The sequence below is a fragment of the Coccinella septempunctata genome, chromosome 4, assembly GCF_907165205.1.
Source record: "Coccinella septempunctata chromosome 4, icCocSept1.1, whole genome shotgun sequence".
Taxonomy (NCBI): domain Eukaryota; kingdom Metazoa; phylum Arthropoda; class Insecta; order Coleoptera; family Coccinellidae; genus Coccinella; species Coccinella septempunctata.
The window spans coordinates 30,841,280-30,866,409 of NC_058192.1; the positions used below are offsets into that span (position 1 = coordinate 30,841,280).

General features: G+C 38.0%; 1 protein-coding gene across 2 annotated transcripts in view; it reads left to right on the forward strand.

The window, feature by feature from the left end:
- LOC123311970 (ATP-binding cassette subfamily C member 4-like) overlaps nucleotides 1–25,130 on the forward strand; it is a 161,063-nt gene that overhangs the window by 47,533 nt on the left and 88,400 nt on the right. For both annotated transcript variants that reach the window (XM_044896114.1, XM_044896113.1), the window contains exons 5-7: nucleotides 3,527–3,728; nucleotides 18,117–18,342; nucleotides 24,027–24,183. In XM_044896114.1, the coding sequence (XP_044752049.1) occupies nucleotides 3,527–3,728; nucleotides 18,117–18,342; nucleotides 24,027–24,183 (585 nt within the window). The remainder of the gene's footprint in view (nucleotides 1–3,526; nucleotides 3,729–18,116; nucleotides 18,343–24,026; nucleotides 24,184–25,130) is intronic.

A 25,130-nucleotide genomic window follows, 5' to 3' on the forward strand; every position in this document is an offset into this window, starting at 1 on the left:
TAAGCGTTAGTGTATTATTGCCAATTCTTGGCAACAGCATCATGTCTATACTTGTACTCCGTGCCTGCGAACTTCTGACATCCCCCGGTGATGTGCTGGATAGTTTCATGTGTCGCACAGCCATAACGACAGCTATCGTTCTTCACTGAGGGATCCTTGGCGATATATTATTATTATTATTACATTGAGATTTGAATCGAGGACAAGGGTTTCAGTATAATGAAAAAAAAGTCCAACAATACAAACCCAAGTGCATAACAGCAAATGATAAAGATATTCAAATATAAACAAAAGAGGAATGGTAAATTAAATGTCATCATACAGTTCTTTAAAACTATTCTCAGATGGGGCGCTCACTACACTAGGTGGAAGGAAGTTCCAATGATCGAATATTCTATTGGGAAGGAAATTCCGCCTCACAGTAGGAATGTATCTTTGCTTTTTCAGCTTCAGGTTATGTCCACGCAAACGAGTATCACTGTTCAACACAAAAAGATGACTCAAATCACAGTTGACGAAATTGCGCAGGATGCGATAAGTCACAATGAGGTCACCACGTAGCTTGCGCCGTTCGAAAGAATCCAGATTGGCCATCACCAATCGCCGCTCATATGATGGCCTGGTCCGGCCAAACGACATTCGCGTGGCAGATCGTTGAACAGACTCCAATAAACAGCGATCGCGCACAAGTTCCGCACTCCACACATGTCCCACGAATTCCAAAATCGGTCGGGTAAAGGTTTTGTATAGTTTTATTGCTGTGGGGAAAGACAACCGGCAGAAGGCTTAGAAGGTATATGTACGAATTCGCTCTTCTACAAACGGACGTGATGTGGCTGGACCACGACAGGTCGCTCGTCACAACTCCCAAATTAACATGGAAATCGACACTCGATAGGACCACATCGCCAATGGAGAACTGGTATATGACCTCCCAATATGAAGCACGACACACTTCGAAACATTGAGCGGTAGCATCCAGTCAATTCACCACCTCACCAGTTCATCGAGACCTTGCTGGAGCTGCTCGAATTCTGCGCCTGGATCAGCATATATTTTGATGTCATCCGCGAAGAAAGAGCTCAGGCACAAAAGTAGAGGAAGATCAGCGATGAACACCAGAAAAAGCAATGGGCCAAGCACGGACCCCTGAGGCACATCACTCCGGACAGGCCGAGCCATCGAATGGAAGTCACCACCCGACCGGTCTGAAATGAGGAGATCCACTAGAGCAACCTCTCCCGCACCCAACATGTTCTAGCTTATGAAGCAGCCTACGGCGCGGTACCCAATCAAAGGCCTTTGAAAAGTCCAGGTACACCACATCGACCGCAAACGCGGCACTCTAGTCATTCATGCACTGCAAGAGGTTAGTGATTACCGATCGACCGGAAACAAAACCGTGCTGCCGTCCAGGAATCTGGACTTTTGCCGTGAAAGAAATCTCCCATGGCATCGCTGATAATGGATTCCATAAGTCAATTATCATGATATTCAGTTTCTGAAACTTATTGTAGAATTGGGCTGACTAGCTGAACTAATTAAGGGCCACCTGATCTGAGGAAAGTTAAAGTCCCCGGTCGAAACCGGATTGGTCTCAGCCGCATCTAACTGAGGTATTTTCTCATATAGAATCTGGTCATCCACATCAGCTGAGTCGGGTGGTCCATAAATACACGCTAAGGTTATAGAGCAAGAACCACACCTCAATCTCAAAGGCATTGTGTCAGTGTTAGGACAGTCAAGAAAGAATGGTATAACTGAGAAGGAACTGAGAAAAGCTGACTTGATGTAAATGCACACTCCCCCACTGGTACGAGAGACTGTCGGAACGATATATGGTATACCCATTAATTTCAACTAGAGAATCAGGGATTTTCGGGCTGAGCCAAGTTTCACATAAAAGAATGAAAGACGGATCCATATCATAAACAGTCAAGAGTAAATCATCAAACGTTACCAAAAGAGAATCCAAATTCGTGTATAGAAATCGCAAGTTGAAGAATCCTCTCCTCCTTTTTTGGACCGCAGCCTTCACTATCTCGGGTGTTCCGCGAATGTATTTGATCGTAAGACCACTCTCGCCAACAGTAGAACGACGATGCATAAAGTAAGTCACTGGTGTGTTCTGTGCGACGATACAACTCTCCACGAAGCTCCTGAAGATACCCCAACTGAAATGGCGTCTTGTCGTCCGTTATCTTGACATCCCTCACAGCGCAACAATTTTCCCTTATTCCTCAATGTATGGCGACCTACTCTGTAATCTGTGTGGCCGACATCTCGTTCGTCGCCTAACACCACTTTAAGAAGTGGTGGATGCGCTCTGGCTGCACCTCGTCCCAAACGAACGACATCCCGCTATACAGCCGCCGAATTCATGGCCCTCAGATCGGCCTCCTTGTGTTCCGCAGTCGATCCCCCAGCGATCGGTACCCCACGTAAAATAATATTTTTGCTACGTCTCAATTTGCTCCAGTGATTCCGACACAGCCGCTTCAAACTTCAAAGTTTTCAAAGAATCGATTTTATTAAAATAATCGTTCTTTTTATTCATTTCCCAATCTCTTGTTCCAGGGCAGTAACTTTTCTAGATAAATCAGTTTTTAGGGATTCAATGAGCGTTCGTATATCCGACAGCTGATCGAACCTCGAAGCGCATCGGTTGCATAAGATCTTAATGCATTTAGGGCGTTGTCTCACCAGCTACGCAACAGCAACGTGATTTAAATGCGTTCTAATTGTGTCGCTGTTGCGTAGCTCTGGTGGGAAAACATGGGATGAGTACGAAAGATACACGTAGCTGGGGATATCGGATCGTTGTCGCGTCGCTGTTGCGTTGCTTTGGTGGGCAAGGCCTTTAATCTCATTTCGGGTGACGCGATCAGAGGAAGGTCGGTGTATGCAATGTGCAAATACTGCTTGCAGCAGTCGTACTGAACTCGCCGTTGGCATGATATAAGAATACTTGTTGTTCTTATATCATGGCCGTTGGTTTCCAGAAGTGAACTGCCCGGAACAGTTAGCGCAGTCTTGGAACATAAATACAAGGAATAGAAAATAAACATTTGTTGTTGCCCAAAGACTGGAGTGAGATAGTTGCTTAGTGTCGCCAATCACAATTGAGATAGTTGAATCTGACATCATTGTCACGTCAATTTTCCGTACAAAAAGGTAGGAGCTATATGAATTTATTTATTTTACGCCGCTGCCTTAGTGTCGAGCTAGACAGAGAAGCATCGAATGTTTGTACTACAACAAATACATTTATAGCACGTCAATGTCCATTCCATGTATTTATGTTCTAAGGCCCATATCGCCTACTCTTATCGGACGGTTAACAGCGTATGTTATGAAAACGGATTATTTTGATAAGAGATCGTGTCCTTGTATCAAAAAGTAAATGAGATATGCTACAAAAATTACGTTCAGTGGAAAAAAAAAATCAGTACTATAGTTTCTTTTTTCCGATACGTAGTTGAATTGAATTGTCATGTAACTTGATATCCCATGTTTTTTTTTGCAGATTTTGCATGCCTACGGTTTTAGCCGAATTCATCAATTTTTTCAACAGCCCCATGCGGAATAATGAGGAGGGATGGTTTCTTGGAGCCAGCGTCATACTCATGTCCTTTTTGAATTGTGTTTTGAATCATCACTGCAATCTTTATTCTAATAGAATTGGAATGAGAATAAGAATAGCCTGTTCATCTCTTATATACAGAAAGGTGAGATAACTCAATGTATATTTCTCGTTATTCGATTCTATAGAATGGGTCGTCCTCATTCGTATTTACGGTTCTCTTCGAAAGAAAAATGTGTTCGATAAAACCATTTTTGTTTTTAGTTTTTTTGTGATATTCGTATTAAATTTGAAAAATATCATCATTTTTCGTAATATGTACTTTCCTAGATGATAAGTGAAGACGATTACTTAAATAAGATATGAAAGAGCCGATCTACTTGTAAAGTCGAGCCTATATAGAGCCGGAACAAATAATGGATGTGGCCCCCAGAAAGGTGGTGACGTTCATTGAGACTTTACTGCCTGACTGGTAAACAGCGCGGGGATGCACAATAGATCTTTTGGTCAAGGCGCATGCGAGGTTGAATGAACTCCTCTAATCTAATCTAATATGCAATTGTTATAAAACCTCAATATCCAGACAATAATATTTTCGAGAAATTTTTTACTAACGTAGAGTTTACTTCCGAACACTGTTCTAGAAGCACGTCATCGCTGCAATGTGTATTTATTGCTTTAGCATTCGGCCAGTCTGACACACCTCTCCTCAACCAATCCGGACCTTCCCACCATCTATTTTGAACTAATTGCTGACCACTACACGCTCTCGGTAAAACATCGGCTATAATCATGTTACCAGGAACGTGATTCCATTGAGCAATAATTGTACTCTCAGACCTAAATTCCTTTACACAAATCCTTCCACGTAGCATTGGTTCCTCCAGTAAACTCATCTATATGTGTTTAATATGGGAATTAGTAGTACGAGATTACAATGTGGCGAATGTAAAAAGGAAATTCCTAAATCGAAATACAAGATTCCATGTGCTGGCACATGCTAGCAATATTTCCATGAACAGTGCACTAGATTAGAAGAGGATGATCTGAAAGAATTGAAAGGTGCTAAATTGGATTGGTACTGTACCGGATGTCAAGACTGTAAAACAGTTGGGGAAACATCAACTGAAGCGGACTCATACTATGAGGATGATGATGATGATGATGATCATCAGAGATTCGGACGCTGAGGCGGGTCTGAGGAAAATCGAAAAAAGATATCCACAACACTTGAGAATATTGCCAAAAAAGATTAAATTTGGCGCACATAAATAATCAAACTCAAGGGGTCACAAAAATTGAGCAAGAAGTGGAGGAGGACCATGCTTCAACCAGATATGCTAGCAAAATATCTCAACAGTAATGGTTTCAAAGCGGTTATATGTAAAAAATCACAATCAAACATACCAAAAGAATATTATTCTTTCAAGTTGACCGTACTTGCAGAGAAATTCGTCTAAGCAAAATCAAATAATCAGAACAGTGGAATAGAAATGTGTAGTCTCGTATCGAAACGTTCAGTCCAAATTCCATAATGAGGTTAGAACAGTTTTTTAACAATCTAACCGTATTGTTTGTCACTATCACAGAACATTGGCAGAGTTTCAGTTTCCAAATAGTGTAGGCCACCTCGTCTTCATGGTGGAAGGTCTATTTATTCTAAAAATTTAATTTATTGTACAGAACGTGCAGATTTGGTTAAACTCAGTGTTCCGTGTTTTTGAGTGTTCTGCAATTGAGGCGCTTGTTAGCTCGAAAAAATACATAGTTTTATCCAAGTACCATCCGAACAGTTATTATCGAGCTGATGTTTATTTGTTCTTTGAGAGGATGATTTTTATGCTGCTTACATCTGAAAACAGTCATAATTACATAATTACTGGTGACATCAATTTGCTTGGTACTACTTTTGTTGGGATGCAAAAACTTCTATTTTACTGTTAGAGGGATATGGTGCCCATATGAAGAGGTTCATGAACCAACTAGAGTAACTCCTACTTCTTCTACTCTCTTAGATAACGTAATTACAAATTTAGAAGACTACTAGTAAGCCCAGCGATGTATTTTTTCGGTGGATCCATCTTCAACCACCAAATCAATGATCTATAATTTCATACTTTTTTTTCTACTCATAATATTTCAAGAATTTCTACTCCGGGAGAAATATCAGTTCAAAATAGACTGTCAGAGAAATGGATGGATAGACTAGATAGAGGAATTTATAAATATACTAAGGATTAAACTGAACCACCACTATTCTGTAGACGATGGAGAGCATGTTCCTCACATTTTTTCGAATGTTTAAAACGGCTGGCCAACAGAAATGTATCAGATTTACTCAGAAAATTTTCTATTTCTTTCTGACAGCCCTAGAGCTCTAACTGATAAGTTCATTCTACGATCGAGAGTATGTTCCTCTTTTTTGTATTGAAAATTTAAAATGGCCAAGAAAATTTATTTCGCCATGCACCCATAACATCAATTTTCTTGGATTGTCATCCCAAATTTTGAAAAAAAAAAGTAGCGTGCGCTCCATCGTAAAAAGAATATCGGTTCATTTTCATCGTTGGAGGTGGTTTTTCTGATTACATTATGATACATTTGCGTTGATAGTCATACGGAGCATTCTATATGGTGCCACCGAACATCCTTCTCGAGATATAAAGAATCGCCAAATTCCAACATGACCGCATTTTTTCATAAACTTCCACTGAATATGTTCAAAAATTTTTACAAAATTTCAACACAACTGCATCTATTTATTCCTAACAACAAGCTGTGCTTTATGGTATTCGAGCGATTTCTACTCTTGAAAGCTCTCAAATATTATTGTTCATTTGCTAGAAATTGGTGTTTAGAAGTTATCACTCTGAAGTGGTTTTTAGTTCAATCACTTCCCAAACAACCGTGTCTCCAAATAAATACACAAATCTCAAACCAACCCCTCAAAATTTGATGATTGGGATTTCGAAGAGCGATCATTTCCACAAGTTCACGGCTAACATTTATCCATTTCTCAAAAAAAATTATTTTTGCGTATCGTAGACAAGTCAAAATCCACTGTCACTTTATTAGGGATTCGATAGGGGATCGACTTTCGGGCTTTTATAATTTAGGGTGTCCCCTAGCACTTAAGAGTTCTCTAAACGTTGGTGAAAACGAAATTGTACCTAAGATTCTCTTAAATGGGCTTAGGTATTCCTTAAAATTTAGGGATCGTTGGTGAAAACGGGCATAAATGGTTCATTTTGATCCTCGGAGCTGTAGTATGAACAACAAATTATGTTAGAATATTTTAGTCATTCCTCTATGTACTTTAGCGATCAATTTCCTCGGATGGTAATTTTGAACCGACTTATCTTCTAGAGAAGGAATCCTTAAAACATTCTGAATAGAAAAAAAAGAATATCAGTTTATTTTGATCCCTTGATGTGGAGTTCTAGGGCTGTCAGAATGAAACAAAAATTTTCATCAGTACACTCTGATACATTCTTTTATCCAACGATTTTCTTGGCCAGACATTTTGAAAAATGAGGATTATGCGCTTCATAAGGCGGAATGATTCGTTTTGATCCTCGGAGCTGAGGCATGAAAAAAAATTATGTTAGGATATTTTAGTCATCCCTCTATGCACTTCAGTGAATAGCAGTCATTTTGAACTGACTTATCTTCTAGAGAAGGAATCCTTGAAACATTCTGATTAGAAAAAAAAACAGAATATCGGTTAATTTTGATCTTTGGAGGTGGTGTTCTAGAGCTGTCCGAATGAAACAAATTTTTTTTGAGAACATTCTGATATGTACATGTATTTACCAATTTTCTTGGCCGCCCATTTTGAACTTAGAAAATGGGGAATATTTGCTTCATCGTATACTGAATAGTTCATTTCGATCCTCGGAGCTCTAGTATGAACAAAAAAAAATTATGTTAGGATATTTTAGTCATCCCTCTATGTACTTTAGTCATCAATATTTTTGGCCGGCTATTTTCAACTGACTTATCTTGGGGAAAAAGAATCCTTAAAACATTCCTCTATCCACCAAATATCTTGGTCGGCCATACTGAACTCGAAAAATGAGGAATATGCGCTTCATCGTAGACTGAATAGTTCATTTTTATCCTCGGAGTTTTAGTATGGACAAAAAATTATGTTAGGGATATCTTAGTCATCCCTCTATGTACTGTAGCCATCAATTTCTTTAGCCGGCTATTTTGAACTGACTTATCTTGTGGAGAAGGAATTCTAAAAGCATTCTTTTATCCACCTATTTTCTTGGTCGGCCATACTGAACTCACAAAACGAGGAATATTCTCTACATCGTAGACTCAATAGTTCATTTTTATCCTGTAAGCTGTAGATTAAACAAAAAATTATGTGAGGGATATTTTCGTCATCCTTCTATGTACTTTAGCCATCAATCTCCTTCGCCGGATGTTTCGAATTGATTTATCTTCTGGAGAAGGAATCCTTAAAAGAAATCGGTTCATTTAATGAACCGATTTCTAGGGCTGTCAGAATAAAACGAAATTTTTTTCTGATTACATTCTGATACATTCCTCTATCCACCAATTTTCTTGGGCGGCCATTCTCAACTTGAAAAATGAGGAATAGGTGCTTCATCGTAGACTGAATAGTTCATTTTGATCTTTAGAGCTGTAGTATGCACAAAAAAATTATGTTAGGATATTTTAGTCATCCCTCCATATACTTTAGCAATCAATTTTCTCGGCCGGTCATTTTGAACTGACTTATCTTCTACAGAAGGAATCCTTAAAATATCCTGAATAGAGAAAAATAGAAAAAAAAAATATTTTTACAATCTGATACATGCCTCTAACGACCAATTTTTTTGGACGGTCATTCTGAACTTTCTAAGAACTCAAAATCTTCCTGAGAAAGCGTTGCTTCTTTCAGACAATGCACCGTCCCATCCATCAGCTGAGGAACTGAAAACCAGTGATGGAAATTTTGTTTTGATATTTATGCCACCAAATGTGGCCTCTCATACAACCGATTGTTTGCCTGTGTGTGCATCACAGGAGCCATGAGGACGTGTCCAACTAGGGCGCTTGAGATCATCACATACCTCACACCTCTACATCTAGTTATTGATAGGGTAGCTCATGAGGCCATCCTCAGATTATCTAAGGAAGGAACAGGTAACGAGAGAATCAAGAGTCAGAGAGTTTGGTCCTCCCTGAACGACTACATCTCATCTGCAAACCTTCCTAGTGACTTAATGATCAAGAAAGTAAGCATTGAGAAAAATTTCAGTACAATGCTAAGTAAAAGAAAAGATTGTGAACGGGAGTACACCGACTACAATCTTAAAGAAAATACATTAAAATGGTATACAGATGGTTCTAAAACCGCTACAGGGGCTGGCGCTGGGATTTATGGGGCAAGTACCAAGTGTGCACTATCGTTAGGCTCCTGTACAAGCGTCCTTCAAACGGAAATACTAGCAATCGAAAGATGCCTAGATGTAAATCTAGAAAGAAACTATCAGAAGTGTGATATAGCTATTCATACAGATAGTGTTGCTGCCGTAAAGGGACTGAGCTCCTATGTCATTGATTCAAAGCTGATTTGGGAGTGCCGGAATAAACTCAATGATGTAGGCAAGAAGAATAAGGTCTCTTTAATCTGGGTTCCCGGTCACTCGGGAATCGTAGGAAACGAGAAGGCCAATACACTTGCCAGAGAGAGCGCACAAACGCCACTCACTGGCCCAGAAGCCTTCTGTGGTATAAGAAAATGCACCTACAAGAAGGAGTTTATGGAGAAGGAGAAAGCCGAAAGGGAAAAACTCCGGCGGAATCTCCCAGGAATGGATCACTGCAAAAAGTTCCTTCGGAACTTTGAAACTGCTAGATCCAAAAAATATCTGGATCTCAGTAAGAACCAACTACACCTACTCACTGGCTTTCTCACAGGACATTGTCGCCTAAAGAAGCATCTGTTGAGAATGGATTTGTCGGACACTGACGAGTGTAGATTCTGTGAGGAGGAGGAAGAAACTCCTATTCACCTGGTTACGGAATGCTTTGCCAATGCAAGCCAAAGGAAGGAGTGCTTTGGACAAGAAACTTGTAGGAGTGGGGAATTATCCTCGTTGAAGCCGTCCCAGATATTGGATTTCATCAGATCTCTGGATCTGGAAGGCGAGCTGTAAAGGGCGCGATGAAAACAGCTCTGTTAGGGGGCACAATAGACCTTAAGGTCGCAGTGAACTGTAACCCCTTCTCACTATATACTACAACCGATGGATCAGAATGTACTGAGGCTAACAAAACTTCATTATAGGAATCTCCTTCTTAGTTCTATCATTAGTGGAGATGATCCGGTAGGATCTGCCCTCAACAAAATCACACTGAGGGATGCAATGATAAATTTAGCTGCTGCATGGAACAAGTTGAGCCCTCAGGTTATAAAAAAATGTTGGGATGCGATAGTGAATACCAAAACTGAATATGACCAAAATTTGCTAGATGAAGAGGATTTGCCACTATCAGTTTTACAGAAACAGCTCACTGAGAAGGAAGGTATGGCGCCTGTTGTTGGACAAACAATATCTTTTCTTCAAGCTTTACAACCTATGGAATACACAGGACAAGACATAGCTGAATGGAACGAGGATGAAGATAATAATCTCGAAAAGTGTATCGAATCTGACGAAAGCGAGTGTGAAATGTCTGCTGAGTCAGTTAAAGTCTCACACGAAGAAGCAGTTCAGGCTTTGAACATAGCCATCGAGTGGGCAAAACAGAATACTCTGGATTTGACTGAGATACTTACCCTGAAAAGCATACATGAAAAAGCGGTTTTATCGAAATTTATCGCAAAAAAAGCTCAGTCCAGTCTGTGTTCAATCGCGATAACGAACACACGTATGTTTTGAGATTTGTAGCGAAGTGAATTAGCGTCAAAATTCAGCGTCCGACACTAACCGTGCAGGAGTCAGATTTTGAGGCGATCTTCTCGTCAGAGATGTCTCAAGTCAGCGAAAAATCGCAAGCTTCGACAGATGATTCAGACGAGAATTCGAATTTTCAACCAGTGGAAAGTAGGAAAAAACGGAAAAAGACAAAAACAAGATTATCAGGCAACAAAAAATAGATGATAAACCGTCTCCCGAACCGCAGCACGCCGATTTAACACATATGGAGCCAATCTTTCCGTCGATAACAAAACACAAAATTACGACTCAGAAATCCACGGAAAATATGGAAATCGACAAAATAAACACAAAACAAACGAACCAGCTTAAAGGTTCTCACACACCGCCCGATTTATAAACATCTTTATTTTGTTGCAACAAAAACGAATACAACAAGAGTGCAACTCGCTGATATTTGGACTTCTATCTTTCCTAATAATCAAGATATCATCATCCAAACAACACAGGGATTTCTCATAAAATCGAATAACAACAAAACAAACTTATTGAATGGATTGGAATATCTCAAAACCAATAAAAAAATTGAGACATACACAGAAACCACAACGAACGCAACGGAAGAAAGACGAAGTAAAACAGCTGAGTCCTATTCTGCTGTAATTTCTTATGTTGAGACAGAAATAAATGATACCGAAATAAGTCAATTGCTGAACCAACTAAACATTCATCGCTGTTGCAAGCGTATTATTTCGAGGAAAACAAACAAACCATCATTATTCATTAGGATAATAACCGGTGATATTCATGCTTATGCAAGATTAATAAATGAGGGTATATACTACAAATGTAAACATTACAAGGCAAACCCAAGCTATCCACCAGATCCACTACCTATTCCATGCAACAGGTGTTCACAATTCACCCATAAAACTGAAGATTGCACTTCACCCATTAAATGCACCAAGTGTAATGAAGAACATAGAGACCAGGACTGCAAGACAAGCCTACCACCAAAATGTACTGCATGTGGCTCACCAGAACATATACCATGGTCTTTAAAATGCCCCAAACGGCCCACAAAACCTATTGAAGGAATCCCGAACGTTAAAATACGATCGATAAACAAAAAGAGTGCAGAAATTGATAAAAAGAAAACAAAGAACAGCAGAATTCACGCAAATTTCACTATTCATGACCACATTTTAGAAACTTTCATCAGTAAACTCAACAAGCCGAAAAACACTGATAGACAGCAATTAATCATGAAATTACAAAAGCGGTTCATTGATCTATACCAAATAAGTACAGTCCCAACATTTGTAGGTAGCCGGCTCTACGTTCTAATGTTTGACCTGGAACAGGAACCTAAAACAGTGGATACAGAGCCTTCGGAGGGGGTCCAATTAGATAGAGAAGTTCATGGTTAAATGCTTGTGTGCCAATATCAACAGCCTAAACAACAAAAAGGAATTACTTAGGCACTATGTGGAAAAAAATGGCGTCCAATGCTTGATGATGGTAGAGACAAAAACAAAAGTGAATCAAAATGTGAAATATAGGAACTGGGATATGATAATCAGACATGGCAATATTTTAAATGAAAATACAAGAGGAGGGAGCATGGTTCGGGCTGCAAAGGAAATCTCAATAGGAAAATCAAACCCACCGCATTTCAACAACTCTTGGAATGAAGTTTTACATTTTACAATTCCGTTTAAAAACGAAAAAATACATGTATTTCTAGTATACATGCATCACACGAGTAACTATATCGAAGAAAATTTGCTGGTGAAGGCGTCTCAATTCAAGTACTCCATAATAATAGGAGATTTCAACATGAAGAATCGAAGGAAAAAACAACTGTAAACCTTCACCAAGAACTCTGACTTTGTCGAAATATGGACTCCACCTACCTTTCTGCTGGAAAATAATCAAGATAGTACTCTAGATAGGTTTTTAAATACCAAGAACATATTAAAAAACATAAAAAATATCGAACTAACTCCAGACTTGGGATCTAACCACCTGGCAATACAATTTTCCCTAGATCTAGACTCTATCCCTATGCCATACCCGATGGAAATCAAATATGACTTCTCATCGTGCAGAATGAAGACGGTGAACGCAAAAATGTGTGGAATTATAAAACCAGAAACACCTATAACCCTTGATTATGTTGCATGGTTCACAAAACAACTCTCTGAGACAATACTAGCACAAACACCAAAAATCACAGTTGGATATCATAACCAGAAAATTCCACCATATATATTGAAGCTCATAAAGATAAAGAAACAATTGTATCGAGAAATCCGTGAAAACAGCGACCCCAACCTGAAAAGGAAATTTAATGTGCTAAATAAAGACATTCACAAGCTCATGGGAAATTATCGATCCCATAAATACTTAGAAGCTTGCAAAGAAATTGAAAACCAGAAGGGAAGGACGTACTGGAGAACAATTAAAAAGCTGTCAAAGTATAACTCCCACAACATCACAGAACCGATTGAAGTAAACGGAAAACCTGTTACCAAAGATCAGGAAATCGCCGATGCCTTCTCAGCACACTTTCAGAACGTTTTTGGTGTAAGTGATGATCCGTCATTTGAGGCTGATCACAGGGAATTAACTGAAAATTGGTACAAGAACATTTTTCCTGCGAAATGAAGTTGATGTCACACCAATTGATCAAAATGAATACTTTGAAGCCCTTAATCATGGTAAGAACATTGCTCCAGGACATGACAATATTCCCAGAAGTATTCTAAAAAGGCTGGACCTACCAATACACCTTGAAATAATACGAATCTACAACTATTGTATCCGAGAATCCGGTTTTCACAATATTTGGAAAAGAGGCATATTAATAACAATTCCTAAATCAAGAGCTGACACCAAGAAGCTAGAAAACTATAGACCAATTACCCTACTTCCAGTGATAGGAAAGAACCTCGAGAAAATAATCAAATCCAGGATGATGAAGATACTAAACCACAAAATTCCAAAATTCCAATTCGGTTTCAAACAGAAAACATCAACTATCCATCCACTGATTATACTCACACAGAATGTACAGTGTAAAAGAAAAGGGGGAAATCATACTGCAGCAATATTTGTGGATATTCAAAAAGCATTTGACAGTGTTTGGCATGCTGGACTGATTTATAAGCTACATAGCTTGGGCTGTCCCATATATCTGACAAGATTGATTAAAGAATTCCTCACAGACAGGTCAATTCAGGTAAAAGTCAAGAACTCGCTTTCCAACAAATTCACCCCCAGACAAGGACTTCCACAAGGCTCTCCTCTATCACCATTTCTGTACAACCTGTATTGCTCGGATATCTTACCAGAACATCCTACAAACAAAAGCAGTTATATTTTACAGTTTGCAGATGACACCACACTTATTGCTCATGGTAAAAGTACACAAGAAACAATGAATAGATTGGAACAATTGGAGAACACCTTGGTTATATGGTTAAGAAAATGGAGAATAAAACTCAACCCAAAAAAATCAAAATTTTTGCTCTTTCACCATAAAAGCAACCAAAACTCACCGACTCTAACCTTGGACAACACCACTTTAAAACCAAGCACAAATTGTGGATATCTTGGAATGATAATTGATCACAAATTGAATTTTAAAATGCATATTAAATCAACTAAACAAGCAACTATCAACAGAGCTGACCATTTCAGAAAACTGACATACAAAAATGAGGGTATCAGCACAGAGACAGCCAGCAAAATTTATAAGATGATCTGCAGACCTCTGCTAGAATATGGTCACCAAATCCTGGGACAATGCAATAAAAGTGCGATCAAAATGATTGAAGTGGCTGAACGCACTAGTCTGAGAAAGATCACCAAAATAAGACATCCAAACAATCCACTATATAACCCAGCCAACGAATATCTTTATGAGAAAACGAAAATAGAACCAAGAAGCAGCAGAATACATAAACTAAACAAGAAATTCATCAGTCAACAGTATAACATTGATACAATAGAACCACTATCACATAGCATATCTCACCTCGAAAGACCCAAAAGAAAATTACCAGAACAACCTATATTTCAATACCTACTTAGCCTACTTTAATATCCTAGACATTTTATATTGCACAGACTCACATACAATTCACATATCATTATATTGTAAAATATAAATTGTACATGGGCAGGAAGACCTCGGTCGTTAGCCCTTTGAATAGCATTCAATAAATTTATTTTCTCTCTCTCTCTCTCCCTCTCTTTCTCTCTCTCTCTCTCTCTCTCTCGAAGACTCAGTCTAAAATAACTTCATTTTTATCCACAAAAGATTCGTCATTATAATTATCTTTTATTCATTATGTTTTGAATATCTGATGGTTTTTCTTTTTCAGTAAACTTTTTTTGTGAAATTATCATTGATATTCTTGTATTTTGTAAGAAATAACATGTAGAAAACATATGATAAAATTATTTTTCTTGACCTTCAGAAATATGAACAGTTCCTGTAATATGAACAAGCCGGAATTTTTTGTGTTCATATTAACGCGATTATACTGTATTATTATTAACAAATTATTGAGAGCCGAGGCTAATGCCTATAGGGGCTCAGAAAAATACATTTCAATAAGAAGTTTCAAACCCAAATCACACTGTGATGAACGTTATACTTATATAAAAAACCATTTGAAAGAAATTTTACACCAGATACCGTCGGCGTCGATTCCATGAGTCCAAACAATTTTTAAACGAGTTAACACTAGGCGCCTTCACTATTGAATGCCCAGTCCGTCAATATTGTTACGAGAACATTTATGTTTTTTCATCAAAAATATCATTGCTCCCAGCACATAAGCTCATAAACTGAAGCCACACATATTTTCTGTGCTGTTTTGTATAATTTGGTTCGTTTTCCAACACTTTTGGACATTATATGTGAAAGTGACGTAGAATGGATATGGTTTGTGCAATTATCACAGGGCTCTTTCGCTTTGTACTATGCAGTTATTATTAATCATTATATTATATATTATATATTCATATAACTGCACTGCATTTACTTGGTATTTTTGACAGGAGGGAAATATTTTGCTATCATTATGCAATAATTGCATTGCATCCACATGGGCTTTTTGACAGGAGGGAAATATTCGCTGTAATTGTTCATAGAACTAGATGAAATATGGTAACTTCGAATATGTTCATTGTTCTGAAACGGGGAGACCAATATCATAGCCATATTTTCGCGATTAAGACGCGTCTCTGGAGAACGCCAGTGTCGGCTTAAGCGGAAAGAGGTGAAGGAGAACATAGAATCTATCGTTTATATTGACCGAATTTGATCTGAATTTCTTCTAGGGATGAGTACTTTTACTGCCAATAATACACTTACTGCATTATCATTCAGAATAAATGAATATTTTTTACATAATGGCTAAAGGACAAATTCACAATTCGATTCGCAGTCTAATGACAATGACAGATGGCTCAACCATCAGCGATATTCTATTCTCGCAACAACAAAATTAACGACGCAGTGGCGGCTCGTGAACTAGTTCACTAGGGGGCTACTTTTAGAATAATAATAAAAATATGAAATTTTAAAACCAGTTTTCCGCAAAATTTTATGCAATTTATAATTCTTTTTGAAACATACCTGTTCTTATCTACTTGCTCGTTGTGCTTAATAATATTATTCCGGTATTCTAATTGAGCAGCGATATTAGTCGTAACCAGAAAAGCTAATTCTGTCGAACAATTTACATGCTTGGCAGATAGCTCATGCTTCTTGATTTTTTCATTAAGGTGCTTCAAATCTCTAAATCCTGCCCTTGCCCATACGTTATCATTTGTTATACACTTGTCTTGAGAAGTTTTTGGAGTTTTATCTGCCTGGGTTAAATTTAAATCGGGAGTCGGTCTACCCAGCAGTTGAATACGGCTTGTTCCGCCAGCGAAAGCTTCGCGAAATCAGTTTTTAAAATATTTTGAACACTATTGTCCGCCGTGATTTGAAAACGTAAACAAATACGAACGCACGCTAAGATGTCTATACGCTAGCCCAGCGGCTAGAATGAAGCGGATAAGGGCGACTTTTATCGTAGCCCTTTTACTCCTTAAAACGACCGACACGAAGAGTTGCGGATGGAGCCGAATGACTGTCCGAATGCAAGAATTCGGGGCTACACGATTCATCGCCCATGCAGGGACGAACTGCTAGATTATGATTGAAATAAACAAAACTGCAGGAGTCGCATGAAAGTTTTACATTAATAAATTATATAAATAACCGTGGAAAGTAATATTTTCATTGAAAATCGTATGGGAAGGTAAATAGCATAAAAGGGTTGATTTCTTGTGATTTCTTGTATGGGGGGCTGTAGCCCTATAGCCCTCACAGACCAGCCGCCACTGTAATGACGTCACGCTTTAAGACATCGATTAAGACGCAAAATAAAAAATACTTCATTTTTCAAACCAAATCATGAAATGTATAAAACATGAAAATAAGATGCGCAGAAAATTCAAAAAATTTGGAAGGAACATGAAATAAAGAAAATTGTGCAAATAGACCTTAAAGTCAGGGAATTGAATAAATTCAAAGGCAGAAAATCCAGACTACGGCTATGGGGATGCACGACCAAATCTAAAGTCGCAATAATTCTGAGGAATCGATCCAAAATACTGCGAATGCTAACAAATAAACCCTGGTATGTGCCAAAACAAATATTGCACGAAGGCCTAAAGATATCCTATGTTGAGGTCGTGAGGAAACAAGTAGCAAGTTCATAACAACAAACTCAATGACCGCACAAATATCTTGACACAACTTTGGATAGAACCAGGAACAAATAGAAGACTGCAAACGCAAAACGCAACAGGTGACCTGATTAGAAAAGTTCTTTTCACTAAAGAAGACCTCATGGCGTCACCTAAGAATATCGAAGCTCTAAAGCAGTACACTTGCTCATGAATGAATCGTTTTATCGTTGATTTTGTTATACGTTATATAATACTGAAGATCTCGAGTGATAGCGAAATATCATTATAATTGAATTATACAGGGTGTCCGGAGAGTAACTGTACATACTCATACCAGAGATAGAGTTGGACTAGCTGATTACATATCTCTAGTAAGAGTATGTACAGTTATACCCCGGACACCCTGTATATAAACGCGTGTGCCACCTATCCTCTGTTGCTCGGATATGCTATTTAGGATGCTGTCAAATGTGTATGGGCGGTGGAGAGCCGTCACAATAATGTTGATCGTCATTTGACTCATGATGTCACAGTGACTAGTAATAGGTCTTTTCGTTTGCATAGAAAGTGTAGCACGATTTTAGTATTCGTTTGCTGATTAAATTTACACCAGTTTAAAGGAGTTGTAGTTTATCTACAACTGATGTAAATCAAATCAAATCGAGTATAGAAAAGTGCTACACTTTTTATGCAAACGAAAGGACCTATAGTCATCATTAGAAAACGAATGCGAGTTAATCCAACAATTATTGAGACTCACGCTACTTTTCTGATTGATTAGTAGAAACAGATCTATCTAATCCGTAAGGATTAAGAAAACTTAAACTGCTTTCGAACATTTTAAAGACAAAAAGTAATGTTATTTTTTGCCTCAGGTGTTGAGACTCGATAAAATATCTTTGGATGATACGGACGTTGGGAAATTGGTGAATTTATTATCCAACGACGTCAATAGATTCGATCAAGCTGTGGGAAATCTGCCCAATATATGGATCATGCCTTTTCAAGCCACCCTTGGTACTTATGTCATGTACACTTATGTTGGTGTCGCAGCATTTGCTGGAATTGGCACCATGATACTTCAAGCCGTACCCATACAAGGTAAGAAAACAATTATGGAAGTTAAAATAAATTACTTTCCAGTTCGTTCATAGATGGCGAGACTTTTCAATATGCTTTTTTCTGGGCCTATATGTACAACGTTGAAGAGTCAAATGAAATGAAAAATTATATTTATTGTAGACCTCTGTTGCAATTCCGACATTTCTTGTAAGGTTAGGATACCTTTTTCCTGCAGAAAAATATCGATCTTATGAATCTCCTGAGGTGCCTTGATGGTTGAATGAGAATGGCGTTTGGTGGGCGACCTGTTGATGTGCTCTACTTTAATTTTGCCCGCGATTTCAATAGGCTACCATTTCAGGTCTATTGCATACAATTGAGCACTTCAATATTGGTGGAATCCTTTTCAGATGGATTAGAACATTTTGATGGGTAGGAATTTCCAACTGATGGTGGTCAATCGATTTTCATCATCTAGCAGTTTAGCGTCAGTATTGGGCCCAGCCCTGTTCCTAATTTATGATGCGGACCTCCCTCCTCTTCTTCAGTCTGTATGCTGATAGTACGCCAAAGAGGTTGAGTTCTACGCAGGCCCAGAAACTGATTACAGCGCTCTTTAGGTGGACCTGGGTGCCGTTGCCGATTGGTGCAGAGTATGTTTGACGCCTTTGAATATTTCTAAATGTAGAGTCTAACGCATAGCCGTATTTTTGTAATGGTATTTTCGTCCAGTGCACTGAAACGCAGGCAAATTTAGCATTGAATATACACAGATCACTGACCTGGTCCAATCATTTAACCATTGTTACGTCTGGAGCACGGGTCTAAACTATTTAGCTTGAGGGCCATTCTACTCGCTCCAGTAGGTTTCGAGAGTCAAAACCACAATTGTAAAGTAGACCTTTTGCTTCCATTTTGGAAGAGGCTTTTACTTATATGTATATTATTTCTAGAAGAAAATTTCAACATCACATACTTAATGATTAAAACCAAAACTTCACGTTAAAAAGGCCAATTTGCATCTCCCTTTGAAACCCACGCATATGACAGTTCTTAATTATCTACAAGCTAATTTTACTACAAATTCATAATGCCTATTCAGGAGGGATGCACTTTTTGGGGAACAAGCCCAATTTTCGAAGAGTTTCATCTCTGAAACCAATACTTATACCACACTCCTTTTGATATTAAATAAATGCAAATTCAGTCCTTTTCATAGGTGAATGAATCAGCCTTATATATCAGACGTTCATTTCGTAAAAATATTGAGCGTAAACTGAAAAGAATATCGCAGATTTCGTATTTTAACACTGCATCAGTCGCAGAGGTTTTTGAAAATTGGCATCGTTTTTTTTTATCTGGTTATCACCTAACAACATATAAAACTTCAAAATTCTTAGACCTTTTGCAAACATGGATTTGACAAGCTACATGATACATAGTAGGAAAATTTGGGATTTTCGATTTAATGCAAAAGGGTCTTAGAATTATTTGGCGACAGAGCTTTCCAGTGGGGCTAAAGATTGAGTGAACCAATATCACAGAAATCCCATTTAACTGAATAATTGAAATTTCCAGCTTCATCTCTCTAAATGGGGACATCATACGGTGAAATCAAAAATTACATATCTAGAAATAACGCTAGATAGCAAGCCTCTATGAAATGAGCATATTGAAATTACTACTAGTAAAGCAATAAAGTCATTGATGGAGAGCAGAAATCTCGTAAGTGAAACTTAGGGAATTACTGCAATGGTTGTACGTCATGATTGTGAGACCAATCATCACTTATGGGCCAAAGTCTGGCACACCCAGAACAACTACCTTTTTCCCTCGATCGTTTGTTTGCACCACTGGAGCCAATAAAACGTGAAGAATAACAAGGTTTGTTTAGTCTGGGTTTCAGGTCACTCAGGAAATGAAGGTAACAAGACGCCATCACACTTGCCAGGAGCTCAATAAATATTTTTTATTGGCCCGTAACTCTGCTATGATAAAAGGATGATGTACCTTCGAGAACGAGTTTCAGGAGAAGGAATAAACTTAAGAGCCCTGGAGAATGGTTCGAGGATGAATCATGCAAGGGGGCATGGGAGTCCCCCAAGCGTCGAAAAGCTAACTGATTTTGCCATGCTTTAATAAAACGCCTTCAGTGCTACTTTGAAGCATGCAACTCTGCCCTTCTACTATCTACATTCAAACAAAGATATTCAAGATGTCCGGTAAACCGATATTGAAACTGTTGGTCGAACCGGTTATGACCGATCAGAATATGAGAATTATACTTCAGTAAAAAATCTTCGAATAGTTTTTGATGACAGCTTCATTATTCACTTTTTTTCTCTCGTTTTCTGCTCTGTTTCTTTGTTTCAGATATAATTTCGAAATGGAAAGAGGATAAAGAAATTTTATATCAATTGAAAAGAAGCTCTTCAGTATTAAAAGCTTATTCTATAAACAAATTCGTCATCACTACACTACTCACGGGGAGACAGGGTTTTTTTACTGAGATAATTCCCTAAGCTCTTATATCAAACGAAAAATTGTATGGTACCCCGTTTCCCTTTCCTTTGCTGAAACTTATACATATGCTGTATTGTTTAATAACTGAAAATAATAAAAGTAATAAAAACTTAGTATACTCACAGAAACTTCCAGAAGTTCATTCATCACAAAGTTAGCAAGGCTGGGGCTAGCTGGATTTTCCATTGCTGTATCATTCAGTTGTAGATATAGCTGATTATTGAAGGAGAAATAATTTGATTCAAAGATGAAGCTTAATGCCTCTAAAAATATTTTTTTTTTGGTTTTCTGTATATGCAGACAACATTGGCCACTTCCTCCCAACAATATCAGGAACCAATAGTTTGGGGATTTCGTGAACAGAAGACACTATATGTCTACTACTACAGAGACACTACATCAAGGGAAACCAAAATATATCCCTCAGGAATAGTAACGTCCCGAATGGACTCAATAAACTCAAATTGAAATGAAATGTCGATATGCTCAGGGATGAAATATAATGCAAGTACTTTGATATATTGAATGTAGGTGAGCCTATACAGCTCACAGTTGGTCTAAGACTTAGTGTCGTTTTATGTCTTTCGCAGGCCATGCAGTTTGGGAGAAACTGAATTGTGTCTCTTCAACATACGAGCCTTCTTATCATCATTGATATCGGCGTCTCTCAAAGCCTCCACCAATTTATTCGCCTTACTCTGGAATTTGGAAGTTGGATCTTTATCAGTCTTGCTATATGCACTGTTATCAGATAACATGTCTTCAAGGAAAACAATATACTCGTCTCTATCCATGAGCACAGTTGAGTTTCCCTTGTCAGATCGCATGATAAGTAGGTCGGGATTGTTCTTCACAAATTCACGTGTGGTTTTGAACATTTTATGTATCATGCTGCTACTCCTCTCAATAGTATGGTTCCATGACATTCATTAGTGACCACATTCACACACTGAGATCTAAGTCCGTTAGTATCCTCCTCTGGCAACCTCAATGATGATTACACGTTGTTTAAGAATATAATCGTTGTTTAGACAAACGGTGCAAACGGCCATTAGAATTTGTCGAAATTCATATTTCAAAATCAGTCAACACAGAACACTAATATGGCCAAAAAAAATAGACGAATCTATGAATCGACTAGTTAACTAATAGTTTTGAAATCCAGGGTTTTTTTTCTATGAACAACGCATAACCCATCTCAAACCATAGTTACAGTTAACCATTGATAAGATAACCAATGAGTTAAACCACGAATGAACAACCGGCCCTAAATAGATTGTATATAAGAAAAATGACCCAATTTGAATATTTGATTGAAATTCTTGTACCAGACTTACTGATTTCTGATGAAGGGCAGCTTCTGGTCACGTTGAAGGGATGCTCCGAAGAGTACAAGACTTAACTAATACTAAGCAATAAACTTAACCCAACTAAATCTATTAAAGTACTTTGAATTCGTCTGCAATGTTATGGTGACTGAGAAACTTTATAGTTGGATTAATTGTGCGTGTGAGAACAATTAATATAATTCGACGGCGGCAATTGATTTTGTTCACTGTGCGGCATCCAAAATCTTACTGTTGATGGAATTGTCTTTTTGCTTTTTTTGTGACAAAGTGTTCCGTGCATATGCTGGTTTCACGTAAGGAAAGGTACAAGTATGTGGGTCGTTCAAGAATTAATTGAAACACTCACGTGAACACCGAACATTTTGGCCCGGATAAATGCAACAATGCATTTTGAGAAAAAAAAAATGAAACGCCAATGCTTCACTTATCACACATCAATTTAATCATTACATGGTAGCGGGCAGAGTTTGATCAAAGAGCGTTTCAATTCTTCAGGAGGAGTTTTAACAGAAGCTACCCTAGGTATTCCTTGACGTCCAGGATGAAGATCTATGATATGAGCTAAAATCCATTTGCAAGGAGGCAGTGTTTTCATCCTTGATCACGACAATTGAGCCGATTTCAGAAGCTTGAAAATTATAATCGAGCCATTTACTAGGTTGTTGCAGTGTATGTAGGTATTTAGAGTGCCATCTTTTCCATACGTCAGTCTGAATTATTTGTAACAATTGCCCCCGAGACAGGCTATTGATTTTTGAATTTGAGAAGTCGGTTAATGATAAAACTGAAACAGGATCCAACATTAAAAAATGATTAGGGGTTAAATAATTGATATTCTGAATATCATTGCTGAGAGTGCCGATAGGGCGAGTATTTAGTACAGACTTAACTAATGTAAGGATTGAATAGAACTCCTCGTCAATTAGTATTTGTTGTCTTATTACACTAGCTGGGTGAGTTTTTGATGTAATTCCACTCTCTCATAAACCACCGAAATGGGGAGAGGCGGGGTGTTTTATACCTTCTTTCTCAGCGCCAATCTTGAGAACGACCACGACGATCGTTAAAATGCGGCTAAAAATGTTTCCGACGAAAGAACACTAGCTCATTTTAAATGAAGCGCTTTTGGGGTAAAATAAACAAAGAAGCAGAGGTATCCTTTACAAGTTCTAATACCTCGATGTCGTGTCATAGTTAGAGTGAATGGACCTCCAAAATCCACACCTATATACGTGGCTAAAAGGTTTCACTTGAGAAGTTAAGTAAATATGCTTTCATTCTCCTTAACATATACCAAGCACTTGAACATATAAATGCACGCCACTTTTGCCTATTTCCAGGATTTCGAAATCCTGGAAATAGGCAAATTTCCCATGGGTGGTTGGAACGGCTTCGTATTAGTACGCCAACACTTATGACATTTACTCAAAACGGCATTAACTGCTCGTTTAAGGGTCGTCCTACTTTCAAAGAAAATTATATTCTAACAGTGGCGTGCAATTATATCTTCAAGTGCTTGGTATATGTTAAGGAGAATGAAAGCATATTTACTTAAATCTCAAGTTTTCATAGACATTATACAAGAAATGAGGAATTACTTCATATCCCCGAACACAATTCGACTAAATTTGAATATTCGCCTACATATCAGTGTATGTAGACGATTATTTTTATGATTCTAATGTTTTTCCTGTTCTTGACAGCTTTCAACTCTCTTAGTCGCGGTAGAGATTGTCAGAAAAACAATAAAATTAAATTACAGCGATTGTTTATTGTCCGTGAATCTGAAATAAATCACAACATTCATAGCTTTTTTTTTTGTTATTTATTCATATGACGTTTTTGTTGCAGGGACGCTGTCGAAACTTCAGGGAAAATTGAGATATAAAATTGCCTTAAGAACGGATCGGAGAGTTAAACTGATGAATGAAATTGTGATGGGAATTCAAGTTATTAAAATGTATGCATGGGAAAAACCTTTTGAAAATATGGTATCGCTCTTGAGGAAGTGAGTATGCATTTTTGCGTTCACTGCAATGCCGTTTTAGAATGATATAAAGTAGGAAAATATCCCTTTATATGCTAAGTATATTATATCAAAAAAGAACTAACGTGTTACAATTGTTTCGATACTTTCATATAAATTTTCATTGTGTACACTGGCCTACCTACGATTTTTACGTGGTATCTTAAGAACCGGCGAATGAGAGATGTCTTGTTCTTAAGGAACCGGCATCATTATGACCATACCCTGCGAAGGTGATAAAATATATATATATATATATATATATATATATATATATATATATATATATATATATATATATATATATATATATATATATATATACAGTTAAGTCGGAGGTGATCAAAATCAACCGGGGCATATTCCAGGGCGACACCTTGAGTCCAATATGGTTCCGCATGGCGCTGAACCCTCTGAGTATGTTACTTAATAATACCAACTATGGCTATACCATCAGCAAGCAGAGCAACATCCGTATAAACCACCAATTATATATGGACGATTTGAGGCTCTATGCTGCTAATGCAGATCAACTAAGAAGAATGCTGGAAATAGTCTCGTCATTCAGTGATTCCATAAACATGCAACTGGGAGTAGAAAAGTGCGCAACTCTAGAAGTTAAAAGGGGAAAGATACAGGAGCCAAAGCAGGAAACAACGCTTATGAACCAGATCAAGATTCCCAGCCTGAACAAAGACGACGCCTACAAGTACCTGGGCATACATCAGGCATTGGACATCAAAACCGCTGAGATGAAGGAGCTCTTCAAACAAAAACTATATAAGAGAATAAGCCTCCTTCTTAAATCTAAGCTCAACTCAAGATCATTGTTCACGGCAATCAACGTCTGGGCGGTGCCGAGCATGACCTATTCTTTCGGCATCCTGACTTGGTCTGTTACTGAGCTCCGGGAAGTGGATAGAGCTGTG